This window comes from Diabrotica virgifera, chromosome 6 (assembly GCF_917563875.1).
Source record: "Diabrotica virgifera virgifera chromosome 6, PGI_DIABVI_V3a".
In the NCBI taxonomy this organism is placed as follows: Eukaryota; Metazoa; Arthropoda; class Insecta; order Coleoptera; family Chrysomelidae; genus Diabrotica; species Diabrotica virgifera.
In genome coordinates, this window is record NC_065448.1 from 242,543,717 (window position 1) to 242,569,117 (window position 25,401).

At 31.9% G+C, this 25,401-nt stretch overlaps 1 protein-coding gene across 1 annotated transcript in view; it reads right to left on the bottom strand.

The window, feature by feature from the left end:
• Positions 1-24,596, bottom strand: part of LOC126887461 (lysosomal aspartic protease-like) — a 53,943-nt gene extending 29,347 nt beyond the window's left edge. Inside the window, exons 1-2 of the mRNA XM_050655004.1 lie at positions 24,305-24,596; positions 7,666-7,819 (exon numbers count right to left, since the gene is read on the bottom strand). Of these exons, the coding sequence (XP_050510961.1) occupies positions 7,666-7,819; positions 24,305-24,396 (246 nt within the window). The 5' untranslated portion in view covers positions 24,397-24,596. The remainder of the gene's footprint in view (positions 1-7,665; positions 7,820-24,304) is intronic.
• Positions 24,597-25,401: the final 805 nt, after the last annotated feature.

Consider the following 25,401-nt stretch of genomic DNA (forward strand, 5'->3'; position numbering starts at 1 on the left):
CTTAACTGATTTTTGTCTTACAGAAAAACAAAAAAATACAAAATATTCAGAAAAGTAAAGCCGACTTTTTTTATTGTATAACATTTTTGGTATCTCTACCAATTTTTAAGTTATTTAAAAAAAAACATTTTTTTCAAAATTAAAATTTTTAAAAATTTTACTTTAAAACCAAATTTTTTCAAAAATAAGCACTTTGAATCAATGAAACTTACAGATCATATAAACACAACATAAGTAAAGTAACTTGTGAAGCGGTAACGATTAATTTCATTTAAGTTGCTAATTGAGGGGTGATCTTCCTGATTTTTTTTTTGCCAAAACAAAAGGGACCAACTTTATTTTGAGCGTAACTTGCTTACATTTGATACTAGAATTTTTTTTTTATAAAAACAGAAATAATGATTTTTATAAACACTTTAAATAAGTTGTAACGTGTTTTCCCCAAGAATGCTTCATTATTTGGATATTTCACATTGAATTATTCTATTTGGAATTTTTCGAATTTGAACCTATTTTTCATTAGCTATAACTATGTTTTTGCTAGGTATAGAGACCTAATATATATACATCGTTTTTTCACTTTTTTATAGGCTATAGTTTTGCTAAGAATATTTTTTTCGACAAAATGCTTACGTTTTGAGTTATTTGCGAAAAACCGTCTAAAAACGTGGTTATTTTGTTGAAAAATGAACATATTCACTTGCAAATAACTCGAAAAGTATTGAATTGGTGACAAAACTATAGAACAAAAGTAGCTTAAAATTAGTCAGTTTATCCATTTCGGGACTTATTTTGGACATATATTTTTTCACCTCCGAGATGGGGTGAAACTCACCAACAGGGCAAAAGCACACATCGGCACCATATCACTTTTTTTTCTTTGACATGTTAGCTATGCGTATGCCAAATTTCATGTCAATCCAAGCGGTTCTTTAAAATTTAAAGCAAAAACCGTGAAAGAATGTACTACTCCTAGAATCTAGAAAATATAAAAAGCTGGGTCTGAATGAAGTCCTCTATAAGACCATGCGGGAAGCAACCAAGTCACCTAGGGCTCGCTAGTATGGAAAGAACTCCACCAGAGCTCAATCCTTTTGATACCATAAGTATCTGGGATGCGTAAATTTTCCCCTTCGAGGGAGTGAGCCTTATGACTAAATCGGTAGGTATGCTTAAGAATGACAACACAAGGTATATTGTGCTCACAGACCAATGAGTCTAAAGGCCGCGTCTCACCATCAAATAATTTGATCAAACAGTTTGAGCAAACTTGACGTACTTGAGGAAGTACGTCAAAGTGACGTCACAATTGCAGTTTTTTTGAAATTCTAATAATCTGTGCTCTCACTATCAGTCTAGTTTGATCAAATTTTTTGTATTGAGTTGTCTAACTTGTTTGTACTCTATTTAAAATTAAAATTTTTCATTATTATCCACAATGAACACTCAGGATGTGACGTCACTAACTGTCACTTTGTGTCACTAACTGTCAAGTTTGATCAAATAACTGTCAATTATTTGATGGTGAGACGGGGCCTTAATAGTGCGGCAGATTCGTGCAAATATTATAAGAATTGCGCATTTAATGATAGAAGCATATAATTTGGACCACATATACTACATATTGTTATATTTCTATTTGATATGAAAATTAAATTTTGATAATTATAAACAAAATTCAATGTAATATAAAATAATTTCAATTTTCTCAACCACGGGCATATAAATTTAGAACAACCTGTATACAACAAATTGTTATATTTAATTTTAAGAAGTGATTAGAATAAGCGTACGAAACTCGGAACAATGTGCTTAGATAAACAAAGTGAATGACGCGTACCATTATCGTTCTTCTCGGAAGGTCGATCATTAGCCTATGCTAAATAAAACTCAGTGAAATAGATGATAGTTCATTATCGTTTTTCGCGGAAGGTTTCGATCATTAGCCTATGCTAAATAAGACTCATTTGAAAGAGAGAATAGGTCATTAAAATTTGTAAATAGTTAGAAAGTATTTTAGAATGGGAATTAAATATTTTCCTTTGAAATCCATTAAGCATATTTAGAAAGATTAAAAATTGGTTTTGAGGAATATTACGAATGAGAGTTGGTGGTGGAAAATTGATTTGTGAATCTGGAAGGGATATTTAGAAAGTAGGGGAATGGATGACAAAGTGAGAGCAGAATGTTTTGAGCTGTCGAGAAGTGAAGTCGAGTAGTAGACGGTAGTGTTCGAGGAGTGAGAAAGCCGGTGTAGTTCCGTGAGTGTGGAGTATCTATCGTGGAACGAGAAGTAGGCCAGGTCGAGAGTAAAAGAACCTCCTTGAGCCCAGAGTGTCCCGGTAGCTGATAGCAGTTTCGAAAAAGGTAGAACACAGCATCACGACAAAAGCAGGAACGAGAGCTATTCGAGCTAGTTTTTCAAAGGAGAACATCACTGGAAGCCAGGACGAGGTTTGATCGCAGCCAAGGATAGCAGGAAAGGGTCTTGTGTGAGGACATTTTCAGTTCACCAGGAAAAGGTCAGTCTCATTTGTTTGGACATGAATGTATGGGTTTTCGTATTAAATTCCACATAAAAAATTGAATAACATAATCAATAATATCAGAAAAGCTTCATCAAACTTAAATAGAGTTGTTCCTAATAACTCCTAATAGTTAAATGTTAATAAAAACTTTCAATTGAAAACCAAAAGGAAATAAGATTCCCATTTGTAAATGTTATGTTTAAGAATAATAAGAAATAGCAAATATTAAGCATTGATTGCCTTTTTAAATAAAATAAAAAATATTTTGATTATAATTGTAACCCATATGTGTATTTTTTTTACTCTTTTCTTTTCTATCCCGATTAGGAACCATTAAGAAATATTTAGAAGCCACGGAAGTAAGTAATTAATTTATAATTCGCCCTGAGATTGAAAACATATTGATATGTGATCTGGTTAATTAATTAGATTAGTATTAATACATTGATTAAATTAAGTAACATATAAGAATATTATCTCATATCAATAATAAAGATCACATCAATATATAAAGGTTCAAAATTAGAAAGGAGGCCATCTCAGATTTTGCCTTTTACAAAAATGGCGGGGATTCAAAATGGCGACTATACATATGTGACTAATAGCACGATAACTTTTGAACGTGACTTCATATTTCAACCAAATTTGGTATATAGGTTCTTTTTTTGATGTATAAGATCGAGGTCTTGAACCGGAAGAATCGGTTTACCAGAAGTTGTGTTTTTCCTGGTTTTATGTAAAAATATGTTGTTTTTTTTTTCAATTATTTCACCCTGTATGTATTAATTTTTCAAATAGTTAATACGGCCATTAAAAAGAGCGTAAAAATATTTTTTAGGAAATATTTTTAACTTTTTAGTTATGTTAATTACCATTTATTAAGTGCAAAATGTATCTTCACATGTACCTATATGCGGCAGATTCGTGCAAATATTATAAGAATTATTGTGTATTTAATGGTAGAAGCATATTTGGACCACATATACTACACATATAGAGGTTCAAATTTAGATACGACGCCATCTCAGATTATGTTCCTTTTAAAAAAATGGCGACTATACATATGTGACTAATAGCACGATAACTTTTGAACGAGATGTCAGATTTCAACCAAATTTGGTATATTGCTGAATTTGCTTCTTTTGCTGAATAATATCTAGGACTTGAACCGAAAGAATCGGTTTACTAGAATTTGTGTTTTACTGTTTTTTTTTTATGTAAAATTATGTTGCTTCTTTTTCAATTATTTCACCCTGTATATATTAATTTTTCAAAAAGGTGATACCCGCATTGAAAATAGCGTAAAAATATTTTTTTAGGAAATATTTTGAACTCTTTAGTTATATTAATTACCATTTAATACATGCATAACGTATCTTCACATGACATGTAGGTACCTATGTGCGGCAGATTCGTGCAAATAATAATATAAGAATTATTGTGCATTTAATAGTAGAAGCATATAATTTGGCCCACACATACATAGATTCAAATTTAGATATGAGGCCATCTCAGATTTAGTCTTTTACAAAAATGGCGGGCATTCAAAATGAATCTGCCGCCCATAGGTACATGTGAACATACGTTATGCATTTATTAAATGGTAATTAACACAACTGAAAAGTTCAAAATATTTCCTAAAAAATATATTTACACTCTTTTCAATGGCGTTATTACCTTTTTGAAAAATGTATGTATACAGGGTGAAAGAATTGAAAAAGAAACAACATATTATTACATCAGAAAACAGTAAAAACACAAAATTCTGGAAAACCGATTCTTCCGGTTCAAGACCTTGATATTATTCATCAAAAAAAGAACCTATATACCAAATTTGGTTGAAATCTGATGTTTCGTTCAAAAGTTATCGTGCTATTAGTCACATACAGTAGGAAAAATGAAAGAATACCCATGAATAGTGTGACCAACTCCAATTCAGTCGAATCCGGGACAAGGCTGAAAAAAAAATACGTGAAATCCGGGACTTTTCAATGAAAATCGGGCCATTTTTTTTTCAGAAGAGGATAATTAAAATACAGAAACGAAAAAAGTCCACCGTCCACCGATATAAAATGCATGCGTTTTGGATGTGGTATTAGAATTAAATTCTAGAAATTGTTGACTTTTTTTCGTCCAACCAATTAAATTTTATGTGAATTAGAAGAATAACGTATCCAAAACTTCAAAATAGAATTTTACCAAAATGTTGAAAATTCGGATGGCCCGGAAGCCTTGTCCGGGACGCCGGGACACGACTTCGTAATTCGGGCCATGTCCCGGATTTTTCGGGCTAATTGGTCACACTACCCATGAAAGAACATATAAAACACGCTGTATTTTCCTGTCACCGCGTCATACAAAAAATTGGCCAGCGCAAGTACTTGTAATAATTATTATTACATGTACTTGCGCTGGGCAATTTTCTTTGTGACACGGTGATAGGAAAATACAGCGTGTTTTATATGTCCGTTCATGGGTATTCTTTCATTTTTCCGACTGTATGTATAGTCGCCATTTTGAATGCCCGCCATTTTTGTAAAAGTAACAAAAACTGAGATGGCCTCGTATCTAAATTTGAACCTTTATATGTGTAGTATATGTGGTCCAAATTATATGCTTCTACCATTAAATGCACAATAATTCTTATATTTGCACGAATCTGCCGCATATAGGTACATGGGAAGATACGTTTTGCATTTATTAAATGGTAATTAACATAACTCAAAAGTTAAAAATATTTCCTAAAAAATATTTTTACGCTCTTTTCAATGGTGGTATTAACTTTTTGAAAAAATAATATATACAGGGTGAAGGAATTGAAAAAAAAACAGCATATTTTTACATAAAAACCAGGAAAAACACAACTTCTGGTAAACCGATTCTTCCGGTTCAAGACCTCGATTTTATACATCAAAAAAAGAACCTATATACCAAATTTGGTTGAAATCTGAAGTCTCGTTCAAAAGTTATCGTGCTATGAGTCACAATGTATAGTCGCCATTTTGAATCCCCGCCATTTTTGTAAAAGGCAAAATTTGAGATGGCCTCATATCTAAATCTGAACCTTTATATGTGCAGTTTATGTGGTCCAAATTATATAGGGTGAGGCAGATAACTGGCCTATTAGAAATATCTCGAGAACTAAAGGCAACAGAATCATGAAAATTTGAATAAAGGGGTTTTGAAGGATGATCTATTAAATGAAAATATTTTCATCTCTTTGCAACTTCCGGTTATACCGAAAGTTGCATATAACTTCGTTTTTTTTAATGGGAAAATGTATATTTTTACATTTTTGGATTCTCTTCGATGTCTTCTTTCTTAAAATATGAGGTTTTGTAATATTATACAGGGTATTTTAAAAGATAATTACGTTTTTTTTTTTATTAATTTCGTAGCAACATTCACACCCTGTAGAATTGTAGTAGTTTGACATCTAAAACTCTACTGACGTTAAAATGATTTTTAATATAGTCTACTATTGTTAAGAACCATTAGTATAGCTAAATTTTAAATTTTAGTATACAGGGTTGGTGGAAACTCGGAATGAGTATTTTCTGAGGTTTCTTAAATGGAACACCCTGTATTTTTGTATTGTAATGAAATGATATTTTATAGTACTTTTTTATTTCTTACGCATTCCCTATACCTAACTGCTTTAATTTGTGAGTTATTGGTGATTCAAGCTAAACATTAATTGTACCAAAAAATACGTAAAATTTTATTAGGTTGGCCGTGAAAATACTCAATCCCAAATAATTTTTCAGAAATAAATACATATTAATCCAGACTGATCCTTAAAATTACCAACAATGGTTTAGCTATCAAAATACCTACGTAGTTAAGATTGTTGGTGCGATTAACAATTAAGCACAAATTAAAGCAGTTAGGTATAGGGAATGCTTAAGATATAAAAAAGTACCATAAAATATCATTTCATTACAATACTAAAATACAGGGTGTTCCATTTAAGAAAACTCAGAAAATACTCATTCCGAGTTTCGACCAACCCTGTATACTAAAATTAAAAATTTAGCTATACTAATGATTCTTAACAATAGTAGAGTATATTAAAAATCATTTGAACGTAATTAGAGTTTTAGATGTCAAACTACTACAATTCTACAGGGTGTGAATTTTGCTACGAAATTAGTAAAAAAAACGTAATTATCTTTTAAAATACCCTGTATAATATTACAAAACCTCATATTTTAAGAAAGAAGACATCGAAGAGAATCCAAAAATGTAAAAATATACAGAGTGTCCCATTTAAAAAACGAAGTTATAAGCAACTTCCGGTGTAACCGGAAGTTGCAAAGAAATGAAAATATTTTCATTTAATAGATCATCCTTCAAAACCCCTTTATTCCAATTTTCATGATTCTGTTGCCTTTAGTTCTCGAGATATTTCTAATAGGCCCTTTATTTGCCTCACCCTGTATACTTCTATCATTAAATGCACAATTGTTTCACATATCGGCTGCACTATAATATGATAGACTGGATCTGTTCTATTTAAATTCGCAAAAATTTTATAATGTATGTATGTAATATGTATTTGACTATTCCTTTGACTTGTCAAAAACAGAACTAATTTTATATAGGGCGTCCCCGAAAATAGTGCGTTCCTTAAAGGTATAGGTAGAAGGCACAATGTAGAGCAAAAAAGTCTTATAACATTTTTTTCTAAATTGATCCGTTTGACCAAAAAACGAAAATACATTTTGATATGCAAATTGAAGTCTGGCAACAACGCGCAACTCAAAAATCTAAAGATTAAAAAAGTAGGTTTGTAGGTCAGTTGCATCTGGTAGGTAAAATAATGTAAATATCAACAAAACCCATATCCATTATTTTGCAGTTAGGTACCTACGATGTCAACAACCCCAAAAATCACACCTCAAAGTAAATAAACAAGGGGTTATTAGGTTAAATTTCCACAGTCACAGCAAGTTCTTCTAGGCTACGTTGCCATGTCATTGTAATTGTAATTTTTTTCTTGGAAACGGTTATCTTTAGAAAAAAATGTTATAGGACTTTTTGTTTTAAATTGTGTATTATATCCATACCTTAAAGGACCGCACTATTTTCGGGGACACCCTGTATATTGACCAAATAAATTCTATTTTATACTTACGTCCAAATATCTGTACAAAGCGATAGAATCGTTTGTTCGGGGTTCTTTAATTCTTCTGTTTTTAAGAAATTCCAGTCTGTATCCATATTTTCTAAGGGTAGGTTCGTTTTCCAGTAACTCTTGTCTAGGGCTTTTCTTTCGTCTAAGTTCGATACTGAAAATAAATAGAAAACTTTTAATGAATACTATAATTATCTGTGGCTCATTTTTAAGATAAAATTTTAATAAGACATTTTGCTACGAAATAACTGAGCTCAGAGCGTCAAGGCTCAAACCAAGAAATATAAAGATGTTTAACTTTATCATGACGATCATGACTTTTTATTTTCCGTCCAATGTCTTCATGCTGTTTTATGTCTTATGATCCTTTTCCAACAAATGTTTTTACTTTTCCCTCTATTTTGATAGCATGCTGCAGTTAATAACTAGATCTTCTTCTTGGCTGGCTTTATAACTCGGGGAGTCTTCGTCGCATCCACTATACTATATGTCAGGGGGTGGCCAATCTGTGGCTCGCGAGCCACATGTGGCTCTTTGAAGGATTATTTGTGGCTCTCTATAAATGTACCTGAATCACTTCTAATTTTTGTGTTTCAAAATGTCTTAAATTACTGACAACAAAAAATATAAAAGACTAAGGAGACCCCTTATCACTTATCACTGTTGCTATTCAGTTTGGCCTTAAGTAAAATATCACAGTGGCGGCTCGTGGCTTTAGGGACAGGGTCGGCAAGGTTTTGTCTCCAAAGGCTTCAATTTTATAGATCTTTGGTTTTTGTTTTTTTTTTGTTTTTTTTTTGTTTTTTTTTTATTTTTTTCCTATAAATTTAGAAACTATACCTGTTTATAAATTAACTCTAGTCTATGTTGTTTCGAAGTAGCAAAATGGGTTATAACGTAATTGTAAAATTTATTATTGTTTTGGAGGGATTTTAAAAGTTTTTTTCTATCGACATTTGAGATAAGTTTGACATTCTCTCCTGTTTCATGGTGTTTCGACAATACGTTTTGACTCTTTTGAGACAAGAGAAATCTTGTTCATTTGAGACAGAATTTGCCCACATTTGAGCACAATAATTTATTAATTTCGGGAACAGTTTGTTGTACCTAATGAATTGCAGGATATAAAATTATACATAGTCTGTAACTTATCCTACCTTCCGAAAATATTTGGATCAGAATATAAAACTGTTAATGCATTTTCTTATTTTATTTGGTTAAAAAATGATGGATAATTTTTAATGAACTTGTCTAATAGATATTTTGAAAATTCTTTGGCGTAACTTTTAAATTTGGAATAGTCAAAGAGGTCAATGACTTATAACAGTGAGTAAACAATAGTTTTGCCTGGTGCAATTGTTTTAACTTTTGTCCGGAGACCATACAATTCACTGGACATCAAGACAGCCCCGTCATAAATTTGCCTTACCAATTTATTTTTGATATCAAAAAATTTTAATCTGTCCTTTAAATTAAAACACCAAAAATATATTCTGTCTTATGGCTTCTACTCACGTCTGAAAACCTAACAACCTCTCATAAATATTAGACGTAACGCGTATCGAATAACAATTATTGATACTTGTGAATGACATGTTACCTCTATCAGTAGTTTCGTCTACTTCTACCGAAAAGGATCAAAATGTAACTACTAATTGATTCTTTCATTCTGTGCTGTTTTAGGTACGCCGCTATATTCTTCGAGTCAGAAAATAAATTAGAAAATTCCAGATCGTATTTGTTAAACAATTTTATTTGTTCTCTATAATTAACTTGATTTAACGAATGCTCCAATACATCCTGTCCCCTAAGTGGTAATTCCTAACAACTTAAAAGAATTCAATAGAATCCATAATAATTAAACGACATAAAACTACTTACCTATTTCATAATTATATCCCGGGCGCGCTAGCAAGGTAATACGTGGCTGTACGTGCCTTTCTGCCGTTTGCAGATCACCGCTCGGCAAAGGTACCCGCTGCCATACTTGCCATTCAAATAAATACGGGGAATGTATAATTGGTTGCCTATCGGCTAATATTCCATAGCTTCTTATTATAAGCAAATCGTCGATCTGGGGACGGCATGCCGAAATTCACACAATCGCAATTGGGTGCGGGTGCATCGCTATAGGATCATTAATTTGAAAAGTCTCTTACGCACAGCACACAGGGATCACTTAACTAACGTATCGGGATCGAATTCTTTTAAAAACAATAAATAAAATTTAGTCTGTATTATCTCACAGATATATTTTTTATTTCACAGAAACGAATATCATCAACTCCGATTAAATTAAATATTTAAAAAATCTATAATGTGTCCATAAATGAGTGGGTCGGCACTGCCGACCCTGACGAGCCGCCACTGAAATATCATCTGGGCTGACAGGAGGATTTGCGAATCTAGGATCAAAACTATTGTTGGCATTTGCTGATGATATAGGTGCAGTCCCTCATTCTACAAGAGACGCGAGAGAGGTGTTTTCACAACTCGAAGAAGAAACAGGTAGTCTGGGCCTTCGAATAAATGAAGACAAGACGAATTACATGCTAATAACCAAGCACCAAGAGTCCAAAACCAAGAGTTAGGCAGAACATAACTATTAATGACCACAGCTTAGAAGTAGTAAAGGAGTTTAAAAATCTGGGGGCGGTAATCACAGATGACAACCACCTATAAAAAGAGGTCTCAGCACGGATAGCTGAGTGGAATACAGCACTATACTAATCTAAATTAAGACTGTACATCCAATTTGTGTAAAAATGAGAAACGTACTTTGCAGTCACGATCTTAACATTGACCTGCGAGTTCAAATGACATATTGTTATATCTTTCCTATTATACTGTATGGAGTAGAGGCGCGGACTCTAACTGAGGCTATGGTTAAACGCCTGACAGCCTTTGAGATGTGGGTATACAGACGACTACTAAAAATAATTTGGGTCGACAGAGTTAGAAATGAGGAAGTCCTTAGACGGCTGAACCAAACAACACAACTGGTCAATATAATAAGGAGACACAAGCTGGAATACTTCGGTCACAATATGAGACACCCTGAAAAATATGATCATTTACATCTAATCATTCAGAAAAAGATCCAAGGTAAACGTGGTCCTGGTAGAAGAAGGCTGAAAGATCTACGGCAATGGTATGGAAAATCGACTACATTATTATTCAGAGCTGCTGTCAATAAAGTCACGATAGCGAATATAGTAGCCAAGTCGATAACGATCATGGAACTAGAAGAAGAGAAGAAGACAGCCAATTATTCGCCCAATTGTTACATATGGAAGTGAAACATGGACCCTACATCAGTGGGAAATAAATAAGCTGCTGGTATTTGAAAACAAAGTTTTCAGTATGATATTTGGCCCTCAAAGAGATGAATTGACAGGAGAGTGGAGAAGACGCCGCAAAGTTGAATTGGTGTATGGTACTGACAACATCGTCAGACATATAAAAGCTAAGATAAGATCGGCAAATCATATGGTATATCAGAGGAAGACGTTAAAGACCAGTGGTTTTTCAGAGATGATAGAAGATCAGTAGGCCGTCCTAGAAAAAGATGGAAGGATGATGAAAAATCGAAGTATCCTGAATTAGTAAAGACTGCTTGTAGAACTATTTTCATATTTCAAACAACGATGTGAACCATTTTACTTCACTTTAAAATTCGTGCAATCCAAACGGTGAGAGAAAAATTTAATACCTTTTTACAATTTTTAGATAATTTATTGTTTAATTGCGGCTCGCGAAAAATTTCAAATTTTGATAAATGGCTCAGACTATCAAGGTGCTTGGCCACCCCTGCAGTATATGTGATGTAACGAATATTCGTGTTCGCATTCGCATCGACGAATATTCGCATATTTTTGCATATTCGCATTCGCAAAATCTGTGCGAATGTTTTGCGAATATGAATATCAGAAAAAAAAATAATTTGAATATAATATTAGGTTAACCCTCTTTTGTACAATTTATCTCACAAGATACATGATTTTATAATCGATTTTTTATATATTGTGGGCTTTTTCAATAGTTCAAACCTTAGCTGTCACATTCATATGTTATTTCTCTATACAGTTGTCAAGCTCTATTTGATTTAAAAGGTGTCAAAGTATTAGATTTTGTTAATTTATTTTCTTGTTCTGTAAGTGCGCGCCATTTTTAAGCCATCAATACAAGAGGTAAGTTCAGTTTACTGTTACTATTCTATTATATGTTCTTTATGAAAACTAATTTAAGTCGCTTATTATTATGTTATTTAAGTTTGATTATTCACAAGTTTTAGGCACTAATACCTTATGGTTCGTTTGCAATATACTTTTATAAAATGTATCTTATAGTTCACATTGGGTTAGTTCACATAGTTATTTTTTATAATACGCATATTTTTAACCATACCTATATATATATATTAATTTCTTGGCTGTTTATTTTTGACGTTTGTTTCTGTTTTAAAATTGTAATTTTTTGTTCAGATTTTTACTCCTGGCTCTCAATTATATTCAAAAATAAATTTAATTTCGGCACAATACAACGGATAAGTTTAATTTAAAATATTTTACTAATTTCAAAAGTTCTTTTGATGATGTTTGTGAGTTATCTTATCTCTTTTCTGCACAAGGAATTGAACCATCAAATTTTATCACAGTGGTCCACAAAATGAACCACTTTACTAATCTATTTGTATCAAATTACACCTACACGAGAGGTTTTTATTACTAATTCCCTCTGTATGAGACATTACTAAGTGTTATCTTTAATTGGTATTATTGTCACGGTTTAGATATCGGCCAATTGCGATTTACGAATACCATAACAAACGATAAAGTCATACACTTGTATTTACAATTATTGTACCTTATTCTAATTAAACAAATTTATTACAGTAAACTGTTGTTATTTGTTTTTCATTTTCCCATCATATAATAGTGGTTTGGCGTGCACCATGTATCTCTTAGGATACTACTTCCAAGACCTATCTGCCCAATGTATCTCACAAGATACATACTTTTAAACGCCTTTTTTGGGGAGTCGGAAAAAATTTTAAATGTGATTTTTGCTTAATTGGACTTTAAGACAATACAATGCTAAAAGAAAATTATCATGAGTTAAAGATTTCTTAGCTTGGGCAAAAGAGGATTATAAGAATCAAAATCTATTCACTTCTTATCTTTTTTTATTAGGAAAAGATAACTTAACCTAATGTAATCACATTATTAGCCTTCACTTTATTTTATTATTTGGTATTATGTAATAAAGCTTACGATTCAAATAGATCTACAGTAAATATTAATTAACTTTTCATTATAAATTTAGAAAACATTACAAAAATAAAAAAAAACTGAACATCCGCATTCGCGAATATCGGTAGCAGATATTCGTATTCGCGAATGTTAAAAAAAATGACATTCGTTACATCATTACTATAGCCCTCTATCTTCAACGATCTTGTTCATTTCCCATTGTACCCAAATCCTAGATAAATCGGCTTCAACATCCATATTTCCTTCCATATTTTTCCTATGGACTGCCTACTGATCTACCGTTTGGTCTCAAAAACACTGTCTTCAATACTCTGTCTTCCTCTGATCTTACCACATGACCTGCCCATCTTATCCGGTTAGCTTTTATATGTCTGACGATGTTTTCAGAACCATAGAGTCACCAATTCTTCTTCATCTCTTGTCAATTCATCTCTTTGAGGGTCATAAGTCATAACTAGATTTCATTAGAAAATGCTTCCTAAATATTTGGAAGCTATCTCATTGTTTTTCAACTGGTCCAGTTCATATTTTCCATTCTCTCTTTACTGTTCAAGTGCATCAGTTAAGTGTTAAGTATTAACTGATCTGGTATTCCTAGGTCTCTCATTGCCGTAAACCTCTCTCCTCTGTTAAAAGAGTCAATAGACTGCCATGTACCTAGTGTATGTGTTGAGCATCTACGTCAAATTCCGTGTTATTTCTAAAATTTGTCTCAGATTAGCAGTGCCGGCGCTAGGGTATAAGGTGCCCGCCTGCAAAACTAGCACAGGCGCCCCCCACCCCACACACATACACACACACACAGATACTCATACAAATCCAGCCTCGGGAACATTATGTGTATTCAAATAGAACAATGAGACCCACATGTCCGAAGATCAAACCGGTCACAGTGCGTAACCTGACCCCGTATCTATATGACCCCCAAGCTGTACCACCACCTCTCCCCATCGAAGTACATAACGAATAAGGAAGCTTTGTAATGAACGTTACCTTGGATGCCCTGGGTAATGGAAGATCCTCTGTATTACTTTTTGTGGTTAAACTACCTGATTTTAGGGGTAGCTAGAAGAGCTTTTCTCCCTATTAATGACTTGATTATGGCCTTGTGTCCTAAAAATATGTGTTCCGGACAGCAAGGCACTGACTAAGTCGGTGTCCCGCTATCTGCAAATGTTCCTGGTAAATAAAGTTCGGTTACAGTTTTATTGGACCCATCATCTGACAAAACAACTTCACTTTAACTTTTTTAAGAAATTGGCTAAGAGAACTAAGATTGTTTTTTTGTGCCATTTCTTCTTTTTCGGCTTTTAAATTAATAATAATGTTGAGTACCTACTTAACAGATATAATTTTATATTAATTGAACGCTAGATTCTTTAACTGCAGAGTACAACTGACAAACTATTCTGTATTATAATCACATGAAATACATAATAAAAGAGCTCTAAACTAAATTTTATGTAAAATGTTTATTTTAAATACTGGGTGTCCTCTTATACTTTCTTCCATTTTAACCGCTCATAACGTGTAAACGGCTCAAAATAGAAATATGCGGTTTTCATTGAAATGTTTTATTTTAGTAAAAGTTTTGTGAGAATGGATTGAGCTTTTTATGTCGCTTTCAATTACGAAAAAAATATGGCGGATTTTTGCAAAAAATTTTGTTTACTTTTTTTTATTGGAACACCCAGTATATTTTTTGTAAATTTAAAGAACGGTCATTCACCTATCCAGCGATATAAAGTTTTTTAAAATCGGTTGTCAAATGACTGAGTAATGAGTAATTAATTTTTAAAATGAGAAGTGCAACGTGGATATCACATAACTAAACAAATTGATTAGGTTTGTTGACAGAAACTGTCAGCAAACAGTTGGTCAGTTAGAAAACATAATACAGTCACCAGTGCTATCCCCTCTACTCACGCTGGTCCACTATTCGCTGATGGTTTCAAACTGTTTGAAACTGATGCTAGAACAAACCTATTATGTTATGTGAGTTCCACATTGCATCTCTCATTTTAAAAATTAAATGCTCAGTCATTCAAAACCGATTTTAAGAAACGTTATATCGCTGGATAGGTAAATAACTGTTCTTTCAATTTACAAAAGAATATACTGGGTGTTTCAATAAAAAAAGTCAACAACGTTTTTTTTTTTCAAAAATTTGCCATTTTTTATTTAAAAGCGATATAAAAAATTCAATCCATTCAAACAAAACTTTTACTAAAATAAAATTTCTATCTTGAGTCGTTTAGAAGTTATAGGCAGTTAAAATGGGAGAAAATATAAGTGGACACCCGGTATGTGTATGTTGGATTTTATGGGATTAATATTTAACTTGATACCTATTAATAGGTACATAATACTTAAATTGGACAGGCGCAGGCGGCAAGAAAACAGTATCACAATCTTGTTTATTCTACTAGAAATCATTCATTTCCTCTCATAACTGCTGATACAAAACTAACAACTTGCAAGGTATTTGAAGAACATAAACAAAGCATTCTGATTTAAGAGCAAAGTTGTTTAGTTGAAATATGATATCTTTGATCAATAAATTATATTACTACATGGTAAGAATTCTACAGGGCATTGCATATTTTTGTATATTATGTGATATTCAAAACTAACAAACAAACACAGATTAGGGTATTATTTAAAACGAAAAACGATTATGGTATTAAAAACGATTAGGGTATTATCTATTATGACGAATTATTAAAAAAAATAATTTTTCTATTTTAGTATTTTACATAATACCAGCAGAAAAAAAGCTTATTATGGCGCCCCCCAAACAGGGGCGCCCGCCTGCAATGCATCCCTTGCAGGCCCGTTATCGCCGGCCCTGCAGATTAGAAATAAGGCGTTTAGAAGCCAAGGGATACAAGTGCATTTTTGGTACTTTTGAGAGAATCAAGTTTGAAGTTAAACATCTTTCCTAAATTCTACCGCTTGTCTTTCAAAATAGTTAGTGATTCGCTTTTCTTGTTTACTTTAAAAACTTTTTTGTAATAGTACAATTATATCAGATTAAAAAAAACTTTGCATTTTACAAGCTATTTTAAAATAAGAAACCTTATATTATACCTGCTTATACCCATTGTCTTCCAATTGAAATACTGTACTTGTATCTTTATTCTTTTAAATACAATTCAGAGATATGTAAATCGATTCCATCTATTGCGAATGTATATAGTAGTGGTCATAGGCGTCAGTTTTGGGCAGGGCAACGGATATTTTATCGCATAACTTTTTTTGTTTATCTTTTAAGCAATTTTGACCCTGGATTATTAAATTATGAGGTATTCTATTACTAAAAGTTACTCTTACTTAAAGTCGGTAAAATACACTGTATTCTATAAAAATCGATTTGAAAATATTTCGTTTTTTGAATTTGAAAAAAATGTTCACAAAAAAACTATTTAGAATAACGAAAACTAGTACGTTTATTTATTTTCCAAATATGAATCGATTTCATCAACTCCGAATTTCTAGTATCCATCATAGGCGTCCGTTTTGTGTAGGTCAACGGTTATAATATGGTATCAGTGGTATCACACAACTTTTTTTGTTTTGAATTTTTAAGCAATTTTGACACTAGATTATTAAATTATGAGGTATTCTAGTACTAAAAGTTATTCTTGCTTTAAATCGGTAAAATACACCGTTTTATTTTGAAAATATTTTTCAAATTTTTCTCAAATTCAAAAAACGAAAAGTTTTCAAATTGATTTTTCTAAACAACGGTGCATCTTGGCGACTTTCATCAAGAGTACCTTTTAGTACTAGAACACCTCACAATTTGCTATTACAGTATCAGAAATGCTTAAATATTAACGACAAAAAAGTTATGCGATAAAATAAACCTTGCCCTACTCAAAACGGACGCCTATGACCGGTACTAGAAATTCGCAACTGATGCAATCGATTTATCTCTGGAAGATAAATAAGTTTACCAGTTTTCGTTTTTCTGAACAGAAACGTTCTATAGGTATTTAAAAAAAAACTAATTACAAGACTCCATCTTTAAAGAGCTTAGCTCCCTCAATTGTCTTAAAATTATCTTAAGAATCTCCGGTCTCCGTTTGTCGGGATATTTTCTAAACGCCCTGTATGACTAACACTTATTTGGAGGCAAAGGGATATAAGCGTACTTATATCCAATGGCTGCCAAATGATAAACAAACTATTTTCAGGATATAAGTGAAACATCCATATATGTCACTACTGATTTTAAATTCACTTGTATCCTTTGTCCACAACATTAAAATGGGTATTGACTATCTATTTCTGTACTTATCTTCAACTTGACCAATATTTTGCACTTATACCCCTTGGCTTCTAGACGCCTCAAATATGATGAATTGTCGATTTAACCTATGCATGTGGAGGCCATAAGGTAGCATAGTACAGAGGAGAATATTTTATACGCTGTATTTAGAAGTGTAACAGTTGTTCGGCGCAGTTATTCTGTAATTTCTTTATTGTCAGTGCTCATTTGTTCATTACATCAATAAATCTCACGAAAATGTATTTAAATTAAAGTAGGCTATTTCTTAGTTTCTTTCCCATCATCTTATAAAAGTAGAATTATCTTGTTTACCGAAAAATGCTATTTTATTCAAAAAAAACGCAGAATAAAAATAATCTGACCATAAATAAAATTGATATCTTAAAACCGCTATAAATAAAGAGAGATTAGATAATTTCTCAGAACGGTGAGTAACGATTATAATGTTACAATCAATTTATAAACAACAAAGATATTTCCATAAACAATTAAAAATAGATCTTTTATACACAGTATTGAGTAATCATTCCAAAACAATAATTTGAAAACCTTTTGCATTATGAATAAACTTGGGCTGGAGCTGAACTGTATATAGGTGTGGTTCTCTTTTTTGTGTTTCCAGTAGTTGAAATAATTTTATACTGATTTAAATGTATTAATTGAACATGTATTAGGGAAATGCAATTTACAAAACCAGTATAAAAACAAAATTAATTTACATTAAACATTATAAATAGCCATGACCAAATACTATTGACTGTAATACATACAACTCTTGACATTTTCCATTATATTTGAGGAAGCAAACAATATAGCGCCATCTAGCGGTGTGCGGTGATAACCAGAGCAATCTAACCTTACATTTATAAAATTGCTTTATTATTGTTTTTGTATAAGTGTTTGAACTATTTTTATTTTAATTTAATTTAGCAAAAATACCTCGTTATTCAAAAATTTATAAAATTAAATTTGAATGTTTACGTCAAATTTTACATTTTCAAAACGTAGTTTCACTTTAACCGACAGTGGCGCTAGCGCGCTAGTGGCAACGTGCTTCCAGATTTATGTGGGAGTTGGATGTATTACAGTCAATAGTATTTGCTATGACAACAATTTCAATTCTTCTTCCATATCTTCTTCTTTCAAATTAAGGTGGGCTAAAGGAAAACTACACATTCAATAAGCGTCTCTTTGCAAATACAATGAAGACGACTTTACTAAGTAATAAGACATTTACTCAACATACCAACTACACTTGACTCCGCTGAGCTAGTAATAAACTAACTTACCACAAATAGTCTATACGTAATTACGTGGCTAAAGGTTCCAAACCAAGGCCAGAAAATAAAACAAAAACAACATCTAAAAATCATTACGAACAAACTTAATTTTGCCTGTCAAATACACAAGTATGCAAGCCAATAAAAAAAACTAAAAAGAAGAAGAACTTAATTTTGCTGTGAATGTCAATTTTGCAATCCCAAAAAAGATGCAAAAAAGTTGGCTAATCCTACACCCGTGCTTCCCCCTAAACCCCCTCATAAGGGAGAAAAGAGAAAACATCGATTTGCTAAGAATCTGTAGGTACGCCGTAGAAAAAAATATTTCAACAAAAAATTTACCGGGTGGTGAACCGGAAAAAAATATACCGGGTGACTGGAAAATTCTAAATTATTGAGTTCCTGCTTCCCTAATTATTTTACGTCAAAAGTCATAAGAAACTATTTGTAGAGAATTTAAATCTTTATTAAAAACGAATGTTACATTTGTTCGACAAATTAAACACATTCCAAAAATTGAATACACTAAGCATCAAAATTAACGCACCACCTTAAAAATGGGACATAAGTATTTGATGTCTCGAATTTCTTAAACCTGTTGTCCGATTTTAGCGATTTTTTTAATATCTTATAGCTTTATTCTTCATGAATATTGATGTAATAATATTGTTGCTAAACAAATAAGTGTCATTGTATACCGGGTGTAACAATGATAGTGTGTTTTTTTCTCAAAGTTTGGAACACCCTGTGGAATATTCTACTAGCGTATATAAAATATTGAAATTAAAACTCAACTGTAGCCTTAGGATTTCTTAACATTCGACTTTTTGATTTATTTGATTATGTTGGATAATAAAAAAGTTAGATACTTTAACAACTAGCAACGTTCTTCATCAATACAGGGTGTTTCTAAATAAGTGCGACAAACTTTAAGGGGTAATTCTGCATGAAAAAATAATGACCGTTTACTTTATAAACATGTGTCCGCAAATGCTTCGTTTTCGAGATACGGGATGTTGAATTTTTTCTTACAAACTGACGATTTATTTATTGCTCTAAAACCGGTTGAGATATGCAAATGAAATTTAGTAGATTTTAAGAGGTAGTTGCGCATTTTTTGGTGTTTAATGGTGCATATAAAATTCTTAATTGTATGCCAAAAAATGCCCAATAACGACCTCTTAAAACCTACCAAATTTCACTTGCATATCTCAACCGGTTTTAGAGCAATAAATAAATAGTCAGTTTGTAAGAAAAAATTCAACATCCCGTATCTCGGAAACGAAGCATTTGCGGACACATGTTTATAAAGCAAACGGTCATTATTTTTTCATGCAGAATTACACCTTAAAGTTTGTCGCACTTATTTAGAAACACTCTGTGTTGATGAAAAACGTTGCTAGTTGTTAAAATACCTAACTTTTTTATTATCCAACATAAGCGAATGAATCAAAAAGCAAAATGTTAAGATAGCTTAACCCTTAAACGCCCAACCTTTTTTAGGTTCCATGTACGCCCAAGGGTGGATAAAAAATGTCCACCTCGAAAATAGCTAATATATTTATTGAGAGTTGTTGGAAATGGATTAAACTTAAGAATCTTATGCTTAATAAACACAACATCTTCTAAAATATTAATATAAACAATTTACAAACCTTACAACAAAATTACAATGTACATCAATATTACCATACCAGTAAAAGCCAGTAATTCAGATTTGTCGATTTTCTCCACATTCTTCCTTTCATCCTCCTCATTGGCGGATAATTTTGTCGATTATGTAATTATACGTCGATAATTATATGGATTATGTTCCTACCAACGAGAAATTATATAGAAACCTTTAGTCACAAGTTTCACCAAGGGTGTACTTTTTATGCCCACCCATATTTAACTCAAGATAATACTTTTATTTTCAAAAATATCGGTAGAACCAATTTAGCATTCGATAAAAGGCTGTCTTTAGGTGGACATTTTTTACTCACCCTTGGGCGTTTAACGGTTAAGGTTACAGTTGAGTTTTAATTTCAATATTTTATATACGCTAGAATATTCCACAGGGTGTTCCAAACTTTGAGGAAAAAACACACTATCATTGTTACACCCGGTATACAATCACACTTATCTGTATAGCAACAATATTATTACACCGATATTTTTGAAGAATAAAGCTACAACATATTAAAAAAATCACTAAAATCGGACAACAGGTTTAGGAAATATGAGACATTAAAAATGTCCCATTTTTAAGGTGGTGCGTTAATTTTGACGCTTACTGTATTTTTGCAAAATTTGGGAATGTGTTTAATTCGTAGAACATTTGTTTTTAATAGAGATTTTAGTTCTCTACGAATAGTTTGTTATGACTGGATGTAAAATAATTAGGGAAGCAGGAATTCAACAATTTAGAATTTCCCATTGATTTTCCTATGGCCCGTTGGACGATTCACCACCCGGTAGACGAGATATAACAATTTCGTCTTCCAATATGACAATTGCCCGGTACATAGGACTGATAGGAGCAGAATTTTTCGGGAATGGTTGGAAGAAACTTTTGTTAATGTTCTTCCGAGGTCTTCCCGGAGTCCAGAAGTTAACTCCATCGAGTATGGGCAGAGTTAACAAAAAGATTGAAAGAAACCTATATCCGAGATAGAATTGAACTATGGGAAGTAATTGAGCAGACATGGTAGGAGTTTGTTGAACAGAAGAGTGCAAAGTTGTATTAAAAAAGGAAGCTTTCACCAAATATTAATTGTGTTACTGTTTAGGTATCACTATTCAAACTTCCTTATTTTCGTTATTAAGAACAAATCCAATTTTGTTCAAAAAAACTTCTCTTATAATTTACATTTTATAAAATTAATAGTTTTCCTTTTGATTTTTTAATTTTAATCAACCTATTCTTAGTCCGCCACTGGTAACGTCACTTTGACGTTAAATGTGCGTTAATAATAAATAAGTAATACATAATTAAGAGGCTACAGTAGCGAGCAACAGGTAGCAGCAAACGCGTTCCAATATTGCGGCTCTAATTTTGAATATTTTGTCGAGATATTTGGCACACATATTCGTAATATAATTTAGAATGGCGGTACAGAGCCCAATTTTAGAAATATGTTAGTACGTGGAAATTACTCTATAACTAAATAAAATATTGAAAAAAGGAGCCTGTACCGCCATTAAGAAGAAAAAAATAATAAACTTTCTTCAAATAAACTTTTTTATCTCATGCCTAGATTTTGTGTAATCTTGGAACTACTAAAATTTTTTATTTCTAACAAGAAATCGAAGATATTATAACTAAATAACTAATTAGGCAACATAGAGAAATTATCAGTGTCATTTTGACAAACCTGCGTCAGATTTTCTCTAATTTGTTCTGTCATCTTTATTGATATCAGTCCAGTGCAGTAGTGTGTTAATTTAAGAATTCGTTATAGTTGTTTCATAGGAAAATAGTGTTTATTGATAGTTATTTATTATATTTTTGTTGTTGTTGTATAAGTTGTTGGCCTGTTTGAAATAATAGATTATTGTTAATTGTGTTTTAGTTCAGTTCTATGTAGGTAGGTAAGTATATTTTACGTAAAAACATTTCGAATTCTAATGCGAGTATAAAGATTTAGGAGGATATTTTATTTTTAACATATTATCAATAGTTTAACGAAATGGGAAAAGTTAATCAAACGACAAATAAAGCGAATAATTCCAAGAAAAAGTCCATTAAAAGCCGTGCCAAAATTATGAGAACATCGAAATTGGAGCCACCACAAATTTTAACAATGTAAGTACCTATGAGAAGTAATCTACTGTTGTCATACATAAAAAAAGTGTGAAAAGTTGTTTCCCATGAAAATGAAATTCGTAATAAATCTATGTTTAGGTACAGAAATCCTGACTACAGTACAAATGCCAATTTTTTTTAGGTAGATATTCATAGTCCTGTCGCCAAGGGGGTACAACGGCCTCCTTTATTCAGATGGTCTTACCCAAGATTTTTTTATGTATCTTGACCCGTAGAACACGAATTTGTTGGGTAACAGTTGATCCGGATGTCGATAAGATTGTTAGAAACAAAGAACTTGAGGAATTACATAACAGCGATTTCTCGCAAAACAAAACATTTTTTTTGTATTTTTTGGGTCATTCTAAGCAAAAACTGCTCTGACAAGTTTTTTCGCAGGATGCATGGTTTTCGAGATAAACGCGGTTGAACATAAAATCGAAAAATTGCAATTTTTGAACTCGAAAAAATTTATTTTTGCTAAAGGTGATACAGTAGCGATCAACAGGTAGCAAAAACGCGTTCCAAGATTGCGGCTGTAATTTTGAATATTTTTTCGAGATATTTGGCACACGTATTCGTAATAAAATAAAGAATGGCGGTACAGGGCCCAATTTGAAAAATATATTAATATGTGGAAATTACTCTGTAATTAAATACAATATTAAAAAAACGAGCCTGTACCGCCATTAAGAAGAACAAAAAAATACAATTTCTTCAAATAAACTTTTTTATCCGATGCCTAGATTTTGTGTAATTTTGGAACTACTAAAATTTTTATTTCATTAGTAGTTCCAAAATGACACAAAATCTAGGCATCGGATAAAAAAAATTGAAGAAAGTGTATTTTTATCAAAAGTGCAGGAGCTAACAATGCCGAGGAAGATCTATCAGGCTGCATCTCACTTCCCGCCTGTCCAGCACGGTAAAATTCCAACAAAGCTTAGTTCCGAATACTCAGATTACGAGTAGAACTAATCAAAATAATAAATAATCATTCCATGAAGTACGACTTAACCTGGTAGATTTCACTCGGCCTTCTTAGCTCCGGCAATTCGTTGGCTTGCAAATTTTAGAAGCCACAAGCCACGATTGGTTTAAACAGAAGACTAGTTACAATAAGTTTTATTTTATTTTTGATATTGTTAATATTAGAAGTAAAACTTTCGTTCGTCTTTAGCAGATACCGCCACGGCATTCATGCCATCATTTCGTTGTGAACCGATAACGGTAGCCCGAATTTTAGTAGTTCAAAGAGAATGAAATATGCACCTCTGATGGGATCCTAAGAAGGGTTAAAGGGTGTTCTAGAGTGCCTTTGGCGCTCTATGAACTAAATAAAATAAGACTGCTCTCGTTTCGCTTCACAATGAAATTATTATTTATTATTATTTTTTCGTACAAATACCTATGTTAACATAAAATTTTCACCCATTTGGGTTTATTTTTATAAATATTTATTTACTAATAACAAAATTGTTTTCGGTTACTTCCATTTAGCGCGCCTATGAGTTAAATTGTCAATAATATTAATCTTACATAATGTCAAAGATTACCAATATTGCCAAAGTTTATGATACTATCTCCCGAAGTTATATTTTATTGCTACCTGTTGATCGCTACTGTTTACTCTTAAATAAAAAAATTCTAAAAATGAAAAAATCTGCTTTTTTTTAGACATGTAAGGATGTAAACTGTTGAATGGCCGCAGCTGTACAAGTTTGAATAAATTAAGTAGAAAACGCGATATAACAATGTATGTAATTGAAGAAGTGTTTTACCATGCAGTGTTCTAAAGATAATATTATGGCAGTCCAAAAATTTTTAGAGACTGCATAATAAAGCAAAATGTATTAAATATAAATATGTATTATGCCTGAACGAGTGGAATAAAAAATGAGAAAGTTGTGCAAAATGAAATGAAAAAAATAAAGTAAGAAATAATTGAATCGAGTTCGCATATAATTCCACTTTTGCGGACATAAAATATAATAAATGTTCTTACCTCATAGTTCCATCATTTTTACTTGCATAAACCATAGATAATTTAAATACAATAATTGTACTTAGAATTAATAATAACTTTAAATGATTCATTTTGAAAAATGAACACGTTATTCTCAGTTTACAAATCAAGTAATTACAGTTTAATACTTCGAGTACTTCCTGAATACTTCACGCACAATGACATAAATGTCAAGTCAAATAGAAAATATAGAATATAGAATAGGAAATATCTCATCTCTTTTATAAGCCAGCTTCACCAGCTTAGTTTTCTGTGGGTTTCACTCATGTTCGGAATTTTAAATCAACATCTCCAAATTAGAGATGGACGTTACACGTTTTCATAGTATAAAAATAATATTTTTTTGTATAATACATACTTATATTAACTTAATATATTATGTATATTAGGTATATTTTTGTCAGTAAAACTTTTAGACAAAGTACGAAGATTTAACCTAAAACACTTTAATAAAATGTGGTTCCTTACTGAGTTACAGGGTGTTTTATCTAAAAATTTAATAACTATTTTTGCTCAGCATTTTAAAACTATTCGACGTATCCTTTTCACACTTAGCAGAAAGTGCGACTACTAGACACCCTACTAAATTATGATAAGAAACGTTTCTAGCTACTATCAGAGGCGTACGACAGAGGATGGTGAATGGTTGACCCTTCTTAAATTCTACGCCACTGGAGGAATTACTATTTTAGTGCCATTTTTAGATTCTACAATACTTTCTACGTAAATAATATATACTCTTCATTGGTAACGATAAAGTCATTAGTTTTCGAGATATTTGAAGTTAAATATGAAACGACACGGTTATTTTGATTAATGTATTGTGTCGCTTCATTTTTAATTTCAAATATCTCGAAAACTAATCATTTTATCGTTACGAATGAAGAGTATATTATTTACATAAAAAGTATTGCAAAATCAAAAAATTACACTAAAATAGCAATTTCGTCAGTGGCGTAGAATTTGGGAAGGGCCAACCAGCTACTATCTCCTGTCGTACGCCTCTGGTATAGTAGTTAGAAACCTTTATTTATCTTAATTTAGTAGGGTGTACAGTACCTACACTTTCTGCGAAG